This window comes from Spea bombifrons, chromosome 3 (assembly GCF_027358695.1).
Source record: "Spea bombifrons isolate aSpeBom1 chromosome 3, aSpeBom1.2.pri, whole genome shotgun sequence".
NCBI lineage: Eukaryota > Metazoa > Chordata > Amphibia > Anura > Pelobatidae > Spea > Spea bombifrons.
The window spans coordinates 5,379,927-5,399,126 of record NC_071089.1 but is presented as its reverse complement, the minus strand read 5'-3'; the positions used below and the strand labels follow the sequence as shown (position 1 = coordinate 5,399,126).

Below are 19,200 nucleotides of genomic sequence, written 5' to 3'. Positions count from 1 at the left end.
AGATAGCGATGAAGAGGCCACTTGATGACCAGGTCAGTAACAGTCTATCTGCTTTTTTGGGGGAGGGGGCTCTTCAATATACATTTGGATAATATGCCGGCACTTTAAAAAATATATACAAAGTAACAAACATATTGATATTAACAAACTGTAAGAATGATGTCTCCCCGTTTTATGAGGCTGGGTTGAGATAATCTCACGGTAATGATTTACCATACAGATGCAAAACAATGTAGCAAGACCATTAACTCTCTGTGGGCACAAAACTCTTTCAATTGTTTTTGGCCAAAATTAATGTAATTTCGGATTTAACATCTTTTTTTTTTTTTAAAAAAAATCTTAAACGTAGCGAGGTGTCCTCACGGGAATACGGTTTCTGTGATCGAAGCACGGCGGCGATGCCCGCAGACGGATGTGGCATTTAAAAGACGTGAAGGTTTCACGGCAGGTGAGAGATAAATCGACAGAAGCGCTCTGTGCCGGGGGTGTAAAGAAAGTCAGAGAATCGAACTCTTTAAAGGTGGGAAGTCAGCCGCCTCTGTGACCTGAGGATCTGAGTAATCTAGGACTTGGAAGCCAGACATAGGACAAATGGTATAGCAAGAGGTCATAATCTAAAACTAGGGCGTCAGAGGCTTACATGTAAGGAAGTTTTACTTTACTGAGAGGGTGGTAGATAAATGGAACAGCTTCTGAGCAGAGATGGTAGAGGCTAATACAGTGAGGGTATTAAACATGCATGGGATAGACATACGGCTCCTGAATCTAACACGAGACCAACGACTGATTGAGATTTGAGTCTTTACAGCAGTGAAACCAGGTGGGCAGAATGGAGCCGATGTGCCGGCAAGTACTGTTTCTGATGGGATATCTGGCTGTTAGAGGTTAAAATGTATCCAACTCGGACTCTCCCACAGAATTACACGCTTGCTGGTTCTTAGGGTATTCTAAATACAGATTGGGGGCAGGCGCAATCTAGTGCTGGACTGCAAATCCCGACATAATTTCATGTTTGGCCCCTATTATGATTACCAAAAGTATCTTTCCAGTAGGACAGCACGATGTCCCCTTTAAACTAAGATTTACATATTCACAATTTATACAGCGGGGCTCCGGAATACTCACTCCTGCCTGCATAATGCATTTTGGGAGAGATTACCCTACATTCAGAAACCATAACCTGGCTCTTTTCCACTAATACCTTCTCATACATTTGCGTTTGTTCTCACATCTGCCCTTATCTACAATATCAAGACTGAGGGAAAAAAAAGCCAGAAAAAAAGCATTTAAAAGACCGTGGATGACCACAGAGTCCCTCTGGAGCTTGGCACATCGCTGGTTATGACGATGTGATATAAAACGAGGAGCGATACACGTAGAACGGCGTAGCTAAAATGCTGGCAATTTGTACATCCTGGAGGATAAGGTCTTCTCCGAGATGGTGAGAGCAAAGGGAACGTGTGAGAAGACGGCTCAGGTCCTTCAAGGGTTGTCTATCTATGGCTGGAGTTTGTGTGCACGAATGCTATGGCCTCAAACACTAGGGCTCCCCTCACTAATCTACACGGGAGCTGAAACAATACATCTGTATCTCTTTGGAGAAGAACCTTTAGATAAAAGCATACAGTCACAATGTAACATAACAAAGAAGGTCGTCCTTGACCATCAATCAAGCCTTTCCAGTTGACGTCCAAAAGGCTTGGATACCCGCCGTTTCTTCGTGTTACTCTGATACATAGAACATGTATCTGTTGGCTTCTCTTCTTTTAGGTAGGCGACACGTGGTCAGAAGTCTCCCCCCCCGTAATGTCAATGACTGAACCGCGACAATAAGAATTAGAGTTTTTCTTGGGTGTCGTTGCTCCTGCTCCTAGGAACCACGTCTTTGTGTTCTGCCGGGCATGGGACAACCGGCACCTCAACAGGCAAGCCCTGCTGCTGGTAGCCGTAATTAACGTTGCCACATGGGAAGTGGCGAAGCCTAAACAGAGGCACTTCCTGAATATTTGAAGTCAGTGTTGAGGGTTCTAGGAGCACAGATGAGCCGGGAATGGTAGGAAGTCTGCCAGAAGTAACTCTTTGAGGAGCCATACAATGTCCCTCGTGGACATGCCCCGGGTTGCCGGTATTCTCTCTCTCGGCGGGTACCGGTTGATCCAATGGAGAAGTATTTTTTGGAACAGTTTTTCCTGTGAACCAAGAACCGTAAGTAGGGTTCCAGAGGTTGGTGGGCTTATTTGAGCCTCTGCTATTGTGCAGCTCCGTAGGTGGGTTTGCTTGGGCAAACATATTGGTGGGCCCGCCACCCACCGCTGGGGTGGAATCGACTTGTCTCTGTGGCTCTGCATGTACTTTATTGGGAAGTTTGCCACCTCTGCTGGGTGGCACAGGAGGGGGAGACTTGAGCTTTTGTCTGTCTTCCTTTACTGGCTTTTCAGGCATGACAATAAGGGGTGGAATAACATCAGGGTCCTCCGGACGCGTGGGAGCCTTCTCTTCTTCCTCAATCACAGGTCCGTATTCCACTGGTAAGGAGGTATTGATCACATCCGGATCCTGCAGTAAATAAATGTAATTATTATACATACCTTCTTTACATTAAATTTGATAAATATCACCAAAAGAAGTTTCTTTATTCTTCAATTACACAGAGCTAGTTTGTCCGAACATACCAAATAATTCTTATATTAACCCCCCTCCTGAAGTCTAGTAACCCAGGGGGTGGTTAAAAGGCCATAAATTGGCCCGATCGGTTCTGTACATTAAATGAAAATAAAACAGACATTACAAGACGAAGAACAACAACACAGAGATAATATGTAAAGTTTTGTAAATGTAAGAAGATTTCCAGATTCCATAAGCCTCGCTAGGCAGGCGTCCTCAGCAGTGGTTTTTTGGAGTGGACTCCACAAGTGAGTGAGGTCGAGTGTGGGTTCAACCCAGTTTTGCAGAATCACCCCAAAACATCTTTACTATGTGTTAGCAGGTGAACCAGGCATCCAATCGCATGATAGAACGGTAAACATTCAAAAAGAACCCAAAATGTATTTTTTCCCATCATTTCCCCATATATACCAAAGACAAATAGTAAAATGAATTAATAATATGATATATATTTTACATCCCCTCACTAGATGTATCCCATGGAGATAGCGATGCATTTATGTCGATAAAGTCTATTATTATGCTAAGAACCTGAATATAGGTAGAAAATACAAATGTCGATAAGTATGGGAACCTTTTTTGTATTCCTAGTGCATTCGCTTTTGAGAGCTACAACTTCTATCGCCCTCATCATTATCCTGGCTGAGGGTGATCAGAGTTCTAGTGATTCTGCCTCAGGTTAGCGTGAGTGTGTGTATTTTATTTTAAGAAGAAAGCATATTAAAGGACCCGCACACAGTGTCTCTGGCACAGTCAATGCCTCTCTAAATCTTGACATTAGGAAAACATGCGGACTAAACGGATCCAACGGATCTTATTTGCCGTCATATTCTATATTTAATGAAATTGTTGTTTAAACTCCCCTGCATGCCGCTGGGGCGTTTCTTTTTTCATCTCGCTCCTTTATATAACCTTTCTGCCACGTGTTTTCGTGACCGAAGGTATTGTGATAAATGGCATTCTGAGCTTTTTCTGACATTCCATTTTCTGATAAGAATTTCCAATTTTTGGCTCAGACAGACTTCCAAGGATCATTGGCTGACTTTTTCGGAGGGTGGGTTATTTTGAGGAGTTGGCTTTGCCAATATCCAATCTTATAGCACAGAAAAAGAAAAGGGGCTTTTTTCGGTTAAATAAATAAATGAATTAATTAAAAATTAAAAAAATACATTATAGTCTTGGATGTGGCCAAATATTGGTCAGTAAGTGTTTTTGTTCAACAGAATGATGAGTTGGATTTATTAATTTTTATATTCTGTAGCAATGAAAAGAAAGGGAGCTTAAAAAAAAACAAATAAAAAAATTTAAAATAATAATTTAAATAAATAATAATTATTATAAATAACATGTTATAAACATTATTATCATTAATAAAATTATTATTATTAATAATATTATTATTATTATTATTACTTTGGTGGTGGACAAAAATGTTTTGTTTCAACAGTAAATTTCGATGAATTGGATTTATCAATATCCAATCTAAAAGTTTTTGTTCAACGGTAACTTCCCTCTTCTACATATAGTTTTTGGGAGATCCTTGCCTTATCCACGTGAGAGTTTCTTTTACGGATATTTTTTAAGAAAATGAATTTTTTAGACCTATTTGTTGATATTACTGCGTCCAGAATACATTTTTACCCCCTTTTCTTATTTCGTGTCCCGCTGACTTACTCCTTCATCTGTTTGCATCGTCGGTGCGGAGCAGACTGGTTAATTAAACAACAGATTAGGCAGCCTGAGGTTAATGAAATACTGGCATTAATTGATTTATAATTGTCTATTTGATGATACAGCCTTGGTTGGCAGTAAGCCTAGGACTGCAATTCTTCAGAGCCGGGGTAAAACTAATTGTGATCAAATCATGAAAATTTTATGAACCAGAAAGTCTCTTTTTGCCTTTTATTTCTATATGGAAACAACGAAGCCAATTGCAGATAAGAATTCGCAATTAATTTCCTTGGATTTATACCAGGTGTTCTTGCATTTATTCCTTTTATGTTATCTCGGTAACACATCGTTACACGGCTGTTCTGTGAATCGGAGATTTGTTTGCAATCACGTTCATTGCTTCATATTCAACATAATATTCATGGGGGATTCTTGACTCCTCCGATCGTGAAAATTAAATATTTTAATTCTAACACTGAGATTCCACAGATGTAAATACCTATCGTTCTGTCTACAGACAGGGCTGGGTTTGGAGCACCTGAATTAGGAAGGACAGGTCCACGATGGTGGGAACGGCTGTCCGGTCTATACTAGATGGACAACAAAAACATAAAGCCCTCTTTCCTCTCCTGATGCCCCTTTTCTGTAGGAGCTCAGAATGTTTGCAGGGAATGAGGGTATCACAGGGTTCTATAGCCCCAATAATGTGTTTAAAAACAGCAGAAGGTGGGTTTATAAATTGTATAAACAGATAATAATTGCTTAAAAGCATTTAACCATCTACAATATAAAAAAATATAGGGGAGACAATGAGTATTATTGCCTGGGTGCCATTTGGTCTCATACCGGCTCTGTCTGAAGATGGACCTCTTGAAGAACGACTGCTTTTATATAATTACATGTATGAATTCTATGCACTGGGCACTTAATGCACTGATCTGCAAGTTGTCTTCATTTGAAATCAGCACCCAACTAAGTCAACTGAAACTCTCCTGTAGAGTTGGGTCAACATCAACTTGACTTCTCTCATGTTCATAGTCGATGTCAAGTCTGTCATGCCAGCTTTCCAGTTGTGTTGGTTGACGAGTTGTGCAGCCCCCGTTGGGTTTAATTGAGTTTTGGATCCACTGTCCTGATTTTGACAAATTGGAGCCCTTTTCCAGCTCAGCTGATTATACAAAGTGAAGCTCAACTCAACCTGGCATTGAGTTGACTTGAACAGAGAGACAGATCAGGCAGATACACACAGGCCTGGAACACATTACTTTTTTTGATTGCCAGTGAAACTTACTAGTCTACCCCATGTTATGGAAAGGCCCAATTTCCTGCCCATCCACCATAATGATCCAGTTCTAAGATCCGGTTCTAAGATCAGGGTCCATGTGTCAGAGACGGAAAGAAGTTAGTTCCGTTCACCGCCCATGTTCTGCGGTGCTATTTGGTTAGTAGCAGAGCTGAAGGACGAATTAGTTACTAAGTAGCTACAATATAAGTTACCGTACCTGCGTGCAGTATTCAATCCGCTCAAGTATGATAGCAAAATTGGGTCGGTCTTCAGGTTGATGTTGCCAGCACTGTGTCATTATACGATACCTAGAACCAGAGCAACAGATACACGGAAGCTCACAATGTGACAATTATATATATATATATAACAAGCTAAGGCTATCCTCTCCCTTAGCGGGTACCGCCTGGGAGACAGATAGGGTTCACTTAATGTTTTCACCATCTAGTTATGTCTACTCTTCCACCATTCCTGTCTCGCTAGAATTTGCCCCCCTTGGCACCAACTCTAACCTCACCCAGGGGGGATTTGAATTGTTAGGTTTCTAATACATATATATATATATATATATATATATTTATATATATATATAGCCTATTTTCATCTGTATACAATATTATATGGGTTTATTTACAGCATAGAATTCAGGGAAAGTAACATAATAATAATTTAAAATGAAAGTTGAATCCTGAATAAATTACTCTTTAAAGGAATGGTGTAGTCCCCAAAAATGGTGCTTTTTAATGCATGTTCCTTTGGAAAGAAACCCAGAAGCATTATTATGTAAACATCTTGCACATGCTCAGTAGCTCTCCTGTTGAAGTCACCGAAGAAGCAGCCAGTCATTATTTATATATATTTATATATATATATATATACATATATAAAAAAAGCATTCTGAAGTACACTTCCTGCTTTCAAGAATCTACTGGGGGAGGAGCTAAATGAGGCTGAAGTCTCATTCATGAACTCCAATAACTAAAGAATGCAGTAAAATGAGTATGAGTGTATGAGCGCTCATATGCACTGTAGTTCCCAAAAAATGTTATGCCTGTTAACCAATTTAGAATAGGATTTAACCCCAAATTCGCTTTTTATCTAATTGGATCTAATTTTTAATCATGTTTCCCATTATCCAGCCCCTAGGTGTTGATGAATGGGGATTCAGCACTGGTCCCTTGAATATATAACTAGACCATCAGTCCTGTTAAGCATTCTTCTTGGGGGACAAAGAAAGATAATTCCTCTCTGTCATCCTTACACAGGCCCGGGGCAGTTCTTGGGTGGATCCATTCTTCCTCCGCTTGTTACAAACTCCAGTACCTCCTGGTTACTCTTACTGGGATACGGCATGTACCCCAAGGAGAAGATCTCCCACAGCAGGACCCCAAAAGACCTACAACGAAAAAACAGAAGAATTGTGTCAGCCGTCAAATGTTTCTATGTTTTTGCCGGGGGGTTCAATTTCACCCATACACTTTCTAGCAAAATGGCTGGCAAAATGTTTAGGTTATTTATGTATTTTTATTGTAGGGGTAGATTTTGTGAGTTTCAGGCAAGGACATGCAAGTTCACATTGAACTCTCTTCCCCTCGCCTGTAACTTGCTAAATTTTAAGGCTTAAGACTTTAAGTCTCAAGCACTAGAACCTTAGCATTTGAGGGCATGCAAGTGGAGTTGAGTCTGGTCAGTTGAGAGAACCCTTGACTCAACTGACTGTTCAACTTATTGAGTAGACCCAACTAACTCTTGTTTTTTTCAAGGTTTCCAAGGGGTGGAATCCACGTTTTTCATTCTTTTTAGAATGTTTTTTGTTCATACTGTTGGGGACAATGGGATTCTGGGTGAATACTTTTATCTTTCTGTTATATAAATATTCAGTATGGCCGGATTAAACGATCACGAATTGAAGGACAAAGCACAAACAGTTTCCAGTCTAAATATACACACATTTTCCCCTTTGATTTTCAAATGATCAAGTTCATGAATTTTAAACACGGCTCACCTAATGTGACATGACTTTTGATTAAACTAAAACGAGCCCCAGTTTGTGATTAGACAATGATTAAAAAGCCCAATTTGCTTAATGTATTCACCAAATGACAATAAACAAGACACAGACCTGTCTTCATTAGGCGCACGGGGTAAAGTCAGTGGCACTTTTAAGAGGTCATGAGACAAAACTGAAACAGCTTCAAAATTCTAAAGCATGATAAACGTGAAATGTTATTAATGCATAAAGAAAATGGAGGAGACACAAAATAAAACTGGACTTGTTAAATTAGGAAGATTCTGAAGAAGCAGTACTGATTACGATCAAAAAGAATCTGAATCAATAGGAACGTCACATAAATTCCCTCTGGAAAGGATGGCGGCGCGGAGGGGGGCAGCAGGCGGCTCTGCCCGGGGTTAGGTAAATACGCCACTAATCCAAGCCAGACCCCCGGTCTAAACTCATCGAGAACCGCACAGACCCTCCTGGCACAAAACTAGAATTAACGATAATTTGGTTTCGTAAAAATGAATGTTTTACATTTACATTGTAACGATGATACGAGTTGTATTTTTGATGTCAAATTAGATATGATGTAACTTTTTTTTTGCTCTTGTGTGTCCACGTACCATGTATCAGTCTTCGACGTGAAAATCCCCTCCATGAAGGCCTCGGGGGGCATCCATTTCACGGGCAGCATGGCACAGCCTCCCTTTCGGTAATAGCTGGCCCTGGAAACAGAAACGGCTGGGTTATATTTTTGGTGAGACTTCTTAACATCTGCTAGAGGAAGAATATGAATTACGAAGGTTCCCCCAAATCCCTGATGTCCCTCTTTCCTCCCCTGATGTCCCTCTCTCCTCCCCTGATGCCCCTCTTCCCTGGTCTGATGTCTCTCTTTCCTCCCCTGATGTCCCTCTCTCCTCCCCTGATGCCCCTCTTCCCTGGTCTGATGCCCCTCTCTCCTCCCCTGATGCCCCTCTTTCCTCCTCTGATGACCCTCTTTCCTCCTCTGATGTCCCTCTTCCTCCCCTGATGACCCTCTTTCCTCCTCTGATGACCCTCTTTCCTCCTCTGATGACCCTCTTTCCTCCTCTGATGTTCCTCTTTCCTCCCCTGATGTCCCTCTCTCCTCCCCTGATGTCCCTCTTCCTCCCCTGATGTCCCTCTTCCTCCCCTGATGACCCTCTTTCCTCCCCTGATGTCCCTCTTTCCTCCCCTAATACCCCCTCTTTTCTAGGAACTCAGAATGTTTGCTGGGTATGAGGGTATCGCAGGGTTCTACAGCCTTAAAAACCCCGATAATGTGTATAGAAACAGCAGCTTTTTTTGAATTTTTTTACATTTTGGAATGACATTTTTTTATTTTTTATTTCATAATTTGATAAATTGATAAAAATATGTTTCTTCTTCTAAATGCCTTGCAAAAAAACTCTATTAATCGGTGTCAAAGTCACATAAATAGTCTGAAGTCACGCTTCACCACCAACTATCCACACTCCTTAATGCAAGAGTGTCCCGTTTTGGCCGTTTGAGATGCTGAGGCTTCGTTTCTCATCGCAGTAAATAATCTCCGCTCCGTGCGGTGTCGCTGCTTCTTTCTTCTTATTTATTTGTTTTTTCAGTATTTTGCCTTCGGAAATGAGTTGTATTTCCAGTAAAACGGCAACCCAAGCAATGAATGTATTTTAAGGATAAATGACATTTTGCCTTTAACCCCGCAATTCCCAGAATATTAGGTAATATTTTTCACTCGCTGGTAAACCCCTGACTAATTATAATGACCCTCTGTGGCATGTTATTTAAATAAACCTTAGCAGATCGGTCTTTTTAGTTAAAACTATTTTTTTTTCAGTGTTGGAGCAACAACCTATCAGATCGTGCTTTTGTGTCACATGGCAATTAAGGGGTACCAGTAAAATTATAAACAAAGCAAATTGTTACCTGATTTACAAATATTTGGTTGAAGGTTTTGGGCATTTACTAGGAGTTAGGAACCATTATTCTCGTACTGTGTTCGGTCAAAGGTTAAAGTTCAAATATGGCCGCCACCGCCTAAAGTCTTAAGTTAAGTGAGGAGTTGGAAGTAGCCGTGTGCCACGGACATGCCTAACGCGCCATAATTACCGGCGATTACTTCAAGGCAGCGGCTGTTTTAATCCACTCGCAAACATAAAAGGAGTCTCGCAATACCGACGATTTTGTTTAACCCTTTCAGCACAGAGTTGGGGGAGATTTGGCGCGTCCAGCCGTCACCTCGCATCACGCCGCTGTGTGTCTGCGGTGCTACGAAGCCGCTGAGATGCGACGAAGCCGTAATTCATAGGCTTGTGCGTGCGGATTCATACAAATTTTCCATTTAAAGAAATTTGCCAATTTCCTTAATTCCTACAAATGTCCGCAAACGAGGAGGGATCTCCAACGGGACAAACAGAGAGCTCCGAATGTTTCGGCTGAATTTTGTTTATTTTTCACGCTCTCTCATTGTCTCCCGACATTCTCCGCCGACCGCTTCCCCGTCTCTTTTCCCGCAGCTCCGCTTCTTCTCTTGCCTCTTCTTGCTCTTCTGTTTTCAGTCTTCGCCCGCTCCTCCACGGAATCAGTGGAGAGAGTGTGTGAGAGAGAGCAACTGAGTGTGAGAGAGAGCGAGTGGGAGCGAATGAGAGTGTGAGAGAGCGAGTTAGAGAGAGAGCGAGTGGGAGTGGGAGCGAATGAGAGTGTGAGACAGCGAGTGTCAGAGTGAGCGAGTGTGAGAGTGAGCGAGTGTTAATATGATTAATAAGTTGTTTATAGTCATAAGGACTCTGATTCGGGCGTTATATAAAATAAGTTACTCTTTAGTCTTAACTTAACTTAAAAAGCACTTAGCATTTAACCCATTAATTTAATAAATATAATTTATTTTTATTTTTGTGAGATTTATTTTTAGACGCACTATTTTTTTATGTTATCAGGGGGGTGGTACATAAATGGAACAGCCTCCCATCAGAAGTGGTTAATACAGTGAGGGGATTTAAGCATGCATGGCTCCTGACGAGGCAAATAATCTGTTAGTATTAACACGCAGTTTTTTCCCTTTGTATTGAGAATAAAACATATTTCTTTGTTAGTTTCGGGAGTTACCTGTAGATGTCCCGGGCCATACCGAAATCGCCTATCTTGGCGACCCTCCCAGGACCCTGACACGTCAGCAAGCAGTTCCTTGCGGCGATATCCCTGGAAGCGGAGAAAGACATCTTTGTGATTTACACCATGCCTGGATCCTTTCCATGCTCCTATTATGAGATCGTTTAGCTGTGTTAATGGGTTTGCCCCCCCCGGCCAGATGATTCCTGCCCTCCCCTGCATGGAAGCCACTCCAGTAGCCACTCTGGGAGACTAACCTATACCCCAAAAAGGTTCCCTTTTTCACCCCATTACCCCAATCGCTTGAAGTTCGCCCCGGACCGGTCCGCTTTAAACCGACCAGCAAAGAAATAATCCGGGAATGACTTAAATAATTTGATAAAGCAGATTTGAGGAAACGTATCGATTTTCACTCAGGCGCTCGGCGTAGTTATTTAATTTGATTTTACGTTTTTCTCCGTATTTTGCTGAGGGTTTTAGTTTTCGGTTTCACTGAAGGTTTGTTTTCTCGGCACAGAAAAGATAAACGGGGATTTAATGACAAACGGCCGACGTGGAGCGCGCTTCATCAATTCTTCTTCTGGTTTTATGGGCGAAGGAGATGTTTCAAGAAAAGAAGTGACATCGATCGTAAAAAAAGGGTGTAAATCGGTATAAAGGAGGCGATAAATATTTTATATTCCCAACCCCTAAACACCTGCAAAATCCAGTGACCTGCAAGGTTTATTTTACTTATTTGGTGGTAGATAAGTGGAACAGCCTCCCAGCAGAAATGGTAAAGGATGATACAGACTAGATTGGCTGGATGGGTCTGATCTTTGTGGAAATTCGTATGTAAGCAGTTTAAATGTTCTTTGAATCCAGATTGTTTCAGAATGCTTGCGCCATCGAGAGGTTTAGGGGCTATAGAAGAATCGAGGGGCTTCGGAGTCATAACGGGGGCGACATACCTGTGAATGAAATGGTTTTCTTCGAGATACTGGCAGCCATGGGCGATGTCTCGGGCCACATTCAGCAAGTCGAGCATCGTAAGCGAAGACGGCTGCGTCTGCAGGGAGGCAAACAATTTACCGGCCCAGATATTTCAGAGACAATTACATGAAAAAAACAGAGGATTAGTACGGGGTCTACTGGCAGAAAAAAAAATATACATATAGCACCAGAATTGTATTAACAACTAAAGGGCAAAACAATATCACAAAACATATAAGAAACATGTAAAGGCGAATCACCAAGAGGCTGCTCATCCATGTTAGAATAACAAGTCTAAAAGTATAAATTATAAAGTTGATAAGTGGAACAGCCACCCAGCAGAAGTGGTAGAGGGTAATACAGTGAGGGCATGGGATAGGCATGCGGCTCCTGAATCTAAGACGAGAGCAACGACTGATTATGGTTTGAGTCTTTACAAAAGGAAAAAACAGCAGACTAGACGGGGGCCGAATGGGGCCGGTCTGACTGCAGATTCTATGTTTCTAAAAGAATAATTTGTTACCAAAGCAAGAGAAAAAAGTAGAAAACAGAAGCCGGGAGGTTTCACTCAATATTTCAGATATACAATTTATCAGTAAGATACCCCTGTAACGTCAATTTAATAATAGTGATTGGCTCTTGGTGGATCTGATCAATAAAAAGGGACCTGTTTTGGCCAACCACTTTTTTTTAACCTTTTGTGACGGGGGGGGCAATCATCACTTTTATGGGCTGCGCATTTGTTTCTTGGCAGGGGCGTAACAATCGGGGTCGCAAAGTGTGATGGCCCCTGGACAACCCCTGCGGTCGCCGGTCACTCATCCGCCTGTTTAAAGCGTAAAGATCCTCTCACTCTCTCTCCCCGCACGCTGCGTCCGATCCAACGGGGAGAACGAGACGTTCCATCCAATTCCTGCACGCTGGATCAGTCTGCACACAGCACGGAGCGAGAGAGACACCATTCCTGCAGGTAACCGGTGTGTACAGGGGCACAGGCAGGCTGTTTGGGGGCAAAGACGACACAAGGAAGCTGTTTGGGGCAAAGACGACACAAGCAAGCTGTTTGGGGGCAAAGATGGCACTGACAATTGGTTTGAGGACAAAAATGGCATTGATAAGCTGTTTGGTGGCAAAGGTGGCACTGTGGGACATGTTACTTGGTAAAGTCGGGGGGCCCCAGAGCAATTTTGGCACCGGGGCCCTGTGGCTTCTAGTTAGGCCCCTGTTGCTTGGTAACCATTCTAATCAGCTGGTCACAATATCTCACTTCTGGAACACAAAGGATGCCTTTCTTGGCGGATGTAGAAGTAAAACTCCGGCAGTTCCAGTTTAATGATCATCAACACCTGGAACCTTTGCTCATATTAAAAAACATCAGAAAGTGACATTTTTGGGAAAAACGTATCTATCATCAGCCACCAGCGTCACTTATGTCAAGCAGTCTGAAGGTGGAAACAATTATTTTCCGTCCACTTTGTTACTGGCATCTTCTTTTTGCGGAAGTAACCCTGGAATGGGGCAACTTTGAGATTCTGCCGTAACTCCTCCCGGAACAAAGTTTTATTTCTCCCCAGTCTCTATTTCAGAACCGTAATGGCTGCCGTACCCTCCAGAACGATACTTTCCCGCCTACTTTTCTTTAAAAGAACACATCATTCAAATAATGCGTTGAAAGCCATCCATTATCCCCAAATCTCCGATGCTCCGGGTGGTCTATGATGTCATACTTTACAAAAGATTGAGTGGATCAAAAAAAATAAAAGTCTCAATACTTGACAAACTCAGATACAATCTTCATTTACCAATTTTTCGTATTATCTTATCAAACAGAAAGGAGCATAGAGGGGAAAAAAAGACATCATTAGCGTCCCTGAGGATAAATGCCTTAAAACGCAAGAAAATTGCAACATAAAATTGGAAACATTTTTTTTTCTGTAGCGCTGCAGCTTCCCGTGTCTTCTAATGCGTCTTAACAGCGACGACGGCTGTGTTAACAACTATTTATGAGAGTAATCCTTTCAAACTATTTGAGGGGAAAATTGCTTCATGAGGTCATAGCCCAGCCTGAGGGTTCCGTCTCGGAACTATAATACTAAACATGTTACAGGTCGCCCGCGACCAGAGCGCTGAACACGCAGTGAGGTCAGAGCAGGACAACGTGTGCATCTTGTAGGTCGTAAATATGACATCACTAAATACGGTGATGTTGACCCCAGATCCCCCTTATTCCATCTTGATGGTGATTGGGTACGCTTTGAATGACATATAACTGTAGCAGGACCTGGTCCTGTCGCCATGTTGATTTCTTGTGTCATAGCCCTGGTGGTAGCCTCGGTGGTAGATGATGTGTCCCTCAAAAACCCTCCCCATCCTCCCAGTTCTCGCTGGTGCCTACTCTCCTTTTGCTAGGTTCAGATGGTAGGAATCATTCCGATTGGTCACCACTTTCCACCCCTGTCCAATTAGAAGACTGTTCAGCTTCCATGTTGCTCCCCTTCCCATTGGTTGCCCCAACTTTTATCTGGTTGGTCTTGGCATTCCTGCTACCCACTTTTGAACTGATTGGTCCCGCCAAACGACCCCTCACACCAGAGGGTCAGAGCCCCATTTGTCGGAGATAATGGACGACTACCCAGCCATCAGGGGCCACACACAGCAGCACCTGCCGGAGCAGAAGATCAGCTGAGCATGGTGCGTCCGGCCAGGGGCCCGCTGGGTGTTTGCCTGGAGGGCCAGATGGCCAGTTCAAGATACCCGCCACTTTAAGATTTCACAGTGATTGAAACATACTAAATGCTCTTTTTGACGTCACAATGATGAGGTCATCAGATGAATATTAATGAAATATTAAATTGTAGTAACAGCAAAAAAAACAAACAAAAACTTTTTTCATTTATATTAAAGTCGGCTCTTTTCTCTTACAAACTGTTGGACATGAAAACCCTGCGTGTGATTAAGGAAGCGGTCAGAAGAATCACACGACGAAGGATATTTTGGGTAATACTTGTGATAATTTAACGTTCCTGGTATTAAGATGGAAGGATTTTCACGTTGAGCCATAATTGGAAGAAGCTGCTCCGAGATCACCTGCTGACTGCTTCTGGATCAATAGTAATGCATTTAGGGTATGAGCAGCTCATTCAGTTACTCGTTTATCGAGGCGCCGTCCATTCATCGGGACGCTTCAGGTTAAAGCTACACCACTGTTCGAAAGTTTGGGGTCACTGAGCTGTTTTCATGGAAAAGAACAGAGAATGATTTGGGTGTCCTGTTATTTTTGGGACTCTTGGTGGACCTCCATAGGAGTTGTGATCTTCTGTAACTTGTGAGCTGGTATAAGGAGGAGTGAGTGGGGCCAACGTCACTAAAGCATTTAGAGAGTTTTGAGATAAAGTCTTAAACATTAAAAGAATAAACAAGTATGAGATATGGAGCTGGAGCCGGTTCTTTTATGGCTGTTTTAGTAAATAAGAATCAAGGCTAATGAGGCTCCAGGGAAAGAACGCTTCAGCCAGAAAGGAGGATCACGAGGGAAAAGGTATTTCTAGCCTGAGGCTACACGATGTATCCAAGAGCCGGGATTCTAAAAAAAGCAAATGTGAGGCAAAGCGCTAAACGTGGAACATTCCACTGGTCTCCATGGCGACTGCACCAAACTTCAACACTTCGGGACTGCCATTCCTAAACATGATTTTTTTTCACTAGAATGAAAAAAAGTTGATAACATAGAACCTGCTGGCAGATCGGCCCCTTTCGGCCCCCGTCTAGTCGCCCGTTTCTCTTGCTGTAAGGACTCAGACCTTAATCAGTCGTTGGACTTGTCTTAGATTCTGGAGCCGTATCCCTATCCTATGCATGTTTAATGCCCTCACTGTGTTAGCCTCTACCAGTTCTGCTGGGAGGCTGTTCCACTTATCTACCACCCACTCAGTTAAGATAAAAATGTGCAGTTGATCTCACCAGCCTGGGTCGCGTCTGTCTGAGGAAGGATTTCAGGTCCCCTCCGGCCATGAGCTCCAGTAGGATAAAGCGGGGTAAGGCCTGCAGACTCACTCCGATACAGCGAACAATATTCTGGTGGCTGAATTTGCTGGTGAAGGTTCAGGAGCCAAAACAAAGACCACATTTATTACAAGACATGGATTATATTTTCATTTATTTGTTTCGGTGTGAAGAGTCAGAGACCAACTAAGGTCCTACTTGAGCCGCTGCTTAGATGATACCCCTCTGGTGCTTCTAGGTCAGGGGTGTCCAACCCGCGGCCCTCCAGCTGCTGCGGGACTACATCTCCCATACTCCTCAGCCAGCCCCTTAGCTGAAAGAGCATTCTGGGAGATGTAGTCCTGCAGCAGCTGGGGGGCCGCAGGTTGGACACCCCTGTTCTAGGTTTTTTAGAACTGCTTGAATACCTGCATGAATTAAATGCTCCATTCTACTAAACAGCCCATGCAGTTCCTATATTATTTTATGGAGCTTCTATGCCACGGTGTTTATTTATTAAACTGAATAATGTGAGAGCGCACGTGACACTCCTCCAATTCATCTTACCTAATAATGAGAGCTTCCATAAGAAAGTCCAGCTCGTCCTGCTCAGAACACACCTCGGGCAAAGTCTGAAAAGACACAGTCATTTAGAGCGGCCGGTCACCTCCAAGGCCCATTCTGGACCTACAAGATACACATACTACAGCTTTGTTACATTTCATAGTCCACCACATTCCGCTAGATTAGAAAGTGCGTGTAAAAGGGCTCTGCAGCGCCATCTGCTGGCAGCAAAGGGCTCTGCTACAATTACGGTACTTTTAGAAGAAGGCTCAAAAGATTCCGAGACTCCTTACCTCACTCTACCCCGGTCACTATAAGGAAACACCAACTAAAATAGCAATAAACTAAAAGAAAAAAGGCCAATAGCCCCCTATCTAAAAACGGGGGGGGGGGGCAACAGTGGGAATTAAATCCCAAATACTATCAAATTAAAGAAAAGAAAAATAAACTGCTACAATTTGTTTATTATATACTAAAAAAGCATATTCCTTACTGCCTATCAAGTCTGACTCAATCGTAAGTCATAGAATCCCCCGATGCGCGTTCGGCTGATTGCTCTCCATTGCTTGAGGCGCACCTTGGACGCGGTGATTTACGGTGTTCATCAGTACCAAGACTCAGCTCAGAGAACGCACTCAACTTTTTGTCTATTTGGTTGATGATGGTGGCAACTGGAGTCCAAACTGGCCTCATACTAAACAGTAGACGTTTACGACTGATTTAGGAGACCTGCCCCTTTAAGAGCACTCCACTCTTTGACCACCCGGCCCCCGCGTTCACACTTTGTAAAGAAAGGATCACGCTGTATTGAGCCGAGATGACACCTTTACATTAAAACAGATTCTCCGCACGACCGCTGAGACGGCATTTATAAAATTCAATAACCTATTGACGGGCCAGACGTTCCCCGGCCTCAAACCGAGCGGCTCTGCTGACTCAAAGATATTGAGAAGGCCGTTAAAATTCAGCTTCACCCAATTATTTTTTTATCCATTCTCAACATTATAGAGCTCTGCCAAAAGCCTAACTGGTAAAGTTAGATTAAACAAACTTTATAATATAAAGACATTTTTACCAATTGTTTTATTATTATGGTATTTTTTAACCCGAGAAACAGTAGATAGTTAGCTCTTCTACCCAGCTGAGCAGTCAGGGTTGGTATATTGAATGCCTGCTCCAGTTAGGGTGGGTTCGCAGCGTTTCTGAGAGCTAACAATCAACGTGGACGTTGATTTAAAATATGATCAACTTTGTCTTATGTTCATTCATTATAAAACCTCCCATGTGTCCCTTTTCAGGTGGGGCAGTCCCCCTTTTTGGACCCAAATTTTTCTCCCTCTTTTCTCAGAGCTCAGAATGTTTGCTGGGTATGAGGATATCGCAGGGTTCTACAGCCCTAAAAGCCCCGATAATGTATATATAATAGAAAATGTGTTTCTATATTGCGTAAGTACAATAAGTTATTCTTAGAAATCAACAGGTCATAACGGCATGTAAAAAGTCAGGGCAAAATCCTGCCCCAGCAGCACCTCTGATCGCACCCTCTAAAACAATTGCCCCTCTTCGGGCCATTTGAAATTACAGGCAAAGCAATTACTGCTATTGTTAATTAATATTCCTCCTCATTGTAATTGTGCTTTGGAATCTTCTGTGGCTCCATATTATTATAATTAATAATAATAATTAATAAAAATAACGATTATCTATAGTGTGTGCTTTATGTTTGGCAGTCTGTATATTGTTCTTAAGATCTTAAATCCAGCATAGGGTTAAATTAGGAAACCCCCCCGTGTGGCCCTCAGATATATCTGCTGCCACATTACGCTTGTCATCGTTGTTAGAATCTGGTCCAAAATATGGAGCAATCACCATGACAACCGACAGAATGCTCCTGCTTACCGTAGAACTTTGCTGCGTATCACACTTCAAACACAAAGCCTTGAAGTGACCTTGAAAGTCAGAATGTGGCCCCCGGGGGCTGTTTTGGAGCCTCGCGCTCCTTTGGAAGATTAAAAGGCAGCTGCGTGGGTCGTTTTATACATATATTCCATTTTGTTCGGGGAGATAATGTTACGGCCGGAGCAGACACTGGAGTACTGCCGGTGGACGGTGCGCGTACTGATAGCAGCAGGAGTTATTGCCGTTCCGGCTCCCGTGTCCTGGTGATCCATGCGCTCGTGGCCCTGTACTCGGCTTGATGTTTCCATTCTCTACACTCTGTTCTCAGATGAATATCTTCTGTGTTCTTGTAATAACCGTATATAAAACCTCCTCTCGCTCACCGCCGGCTGCTATATAACACCCTCCGGTTGCTTTGTACCGAAACGTAGCAGTACCTTTAGACGACCTTCTATACTTTATACAAGACAATTATTTTTACTAAGATTCCATGTAGTGATTCACAGATGGCTCTAGTACCGGCCCTTGTGTCATTATTTGAAGATACACTTAATTGAGTCACCTGCATTCAAGCAGGGAGATCGACAATAACATACTGGGAGTAAAAGCACCGATTGGGAGTCTTATATATGATCCCAAATTAGCAAGTCACCAGAATTAGGAATCTGCACTCACTCCCCACAGGAACTCAGGTGCTTAGCTGTGCCAGGAAGGGCCAGCTCCCCAGTAAATCAAAAATAGAAGAAGGCTCCAGGCACGCAGGGGTTCCATCAGACAGATTTATTGTAGGAAACAGACAACAACGTTTCGACGTCACAATGAGGTCTTTATCAACTTGATAAAGACCTCATTGTGAGGTCGAAACGTTGTTGTCTGTTTCCTACAATAAATCTGTCTGATGGAACCCCTGCGTGCCTGGAGCCTTCTTCTATTTTTTATATATGATCCCAGCAGGATAGGATGAGAAGAAGTCAGTTCCAGACTGTATGACCTTGAAAATCTGCCCCTTTACCCTGAGATTGGGGCAAAAACCCCTGACCCCTGG

General features: G+C 42.7%; 1 protein-coding gene across 1 annotated transcript in view; it reads right to left on the bottom strand.

The window, feature by feature from the left end:
* Positions 1-1,449: 1,449 nt before the first annotated feature.
* The window catches only part of ALK (ALK receptor tyrosine kinase), a 59,808-nt gene continuing 42,057 nt past the window's right edge, over positions 1,450-19,200 (bottom strand). Inside the window, exons 13-20 of the mRNA XM_053459112.1 lie at positions 16,260-16,324; positions 15,672-15,801; positions 11,690-11,787; positions 10,737-10,829; positions 8,243-8,344; positions 6,882-7,016; positions 5,838-5,928; positions 1,450-2,556 (exon numbers count right to left, since the gene is read on the bottom strand). Of these exons, the coding sequence (XP_053315087.1) occupies positions 1,837-2,556; positions 5,838-5,928; positions 6,882-7,016; positions 8,243-8,344; positions 10,737-10,829; positions 11,690-11,787; positions 15,672-15,801; positions 16,260-16,324 (1,434 nt within the window). The 3' untranslated portion in view covers positions 1,450-1,836. The remainder of the gene's footprint in view (positions 2,557-5,837; positions 5,929-6,881; positions 7,017-8,242; positions 8,345-10,736; positions 10,830-11,689; positions 11,788-15,671; positions 15,802-16,259; positions 16,325-19,200) is intronic.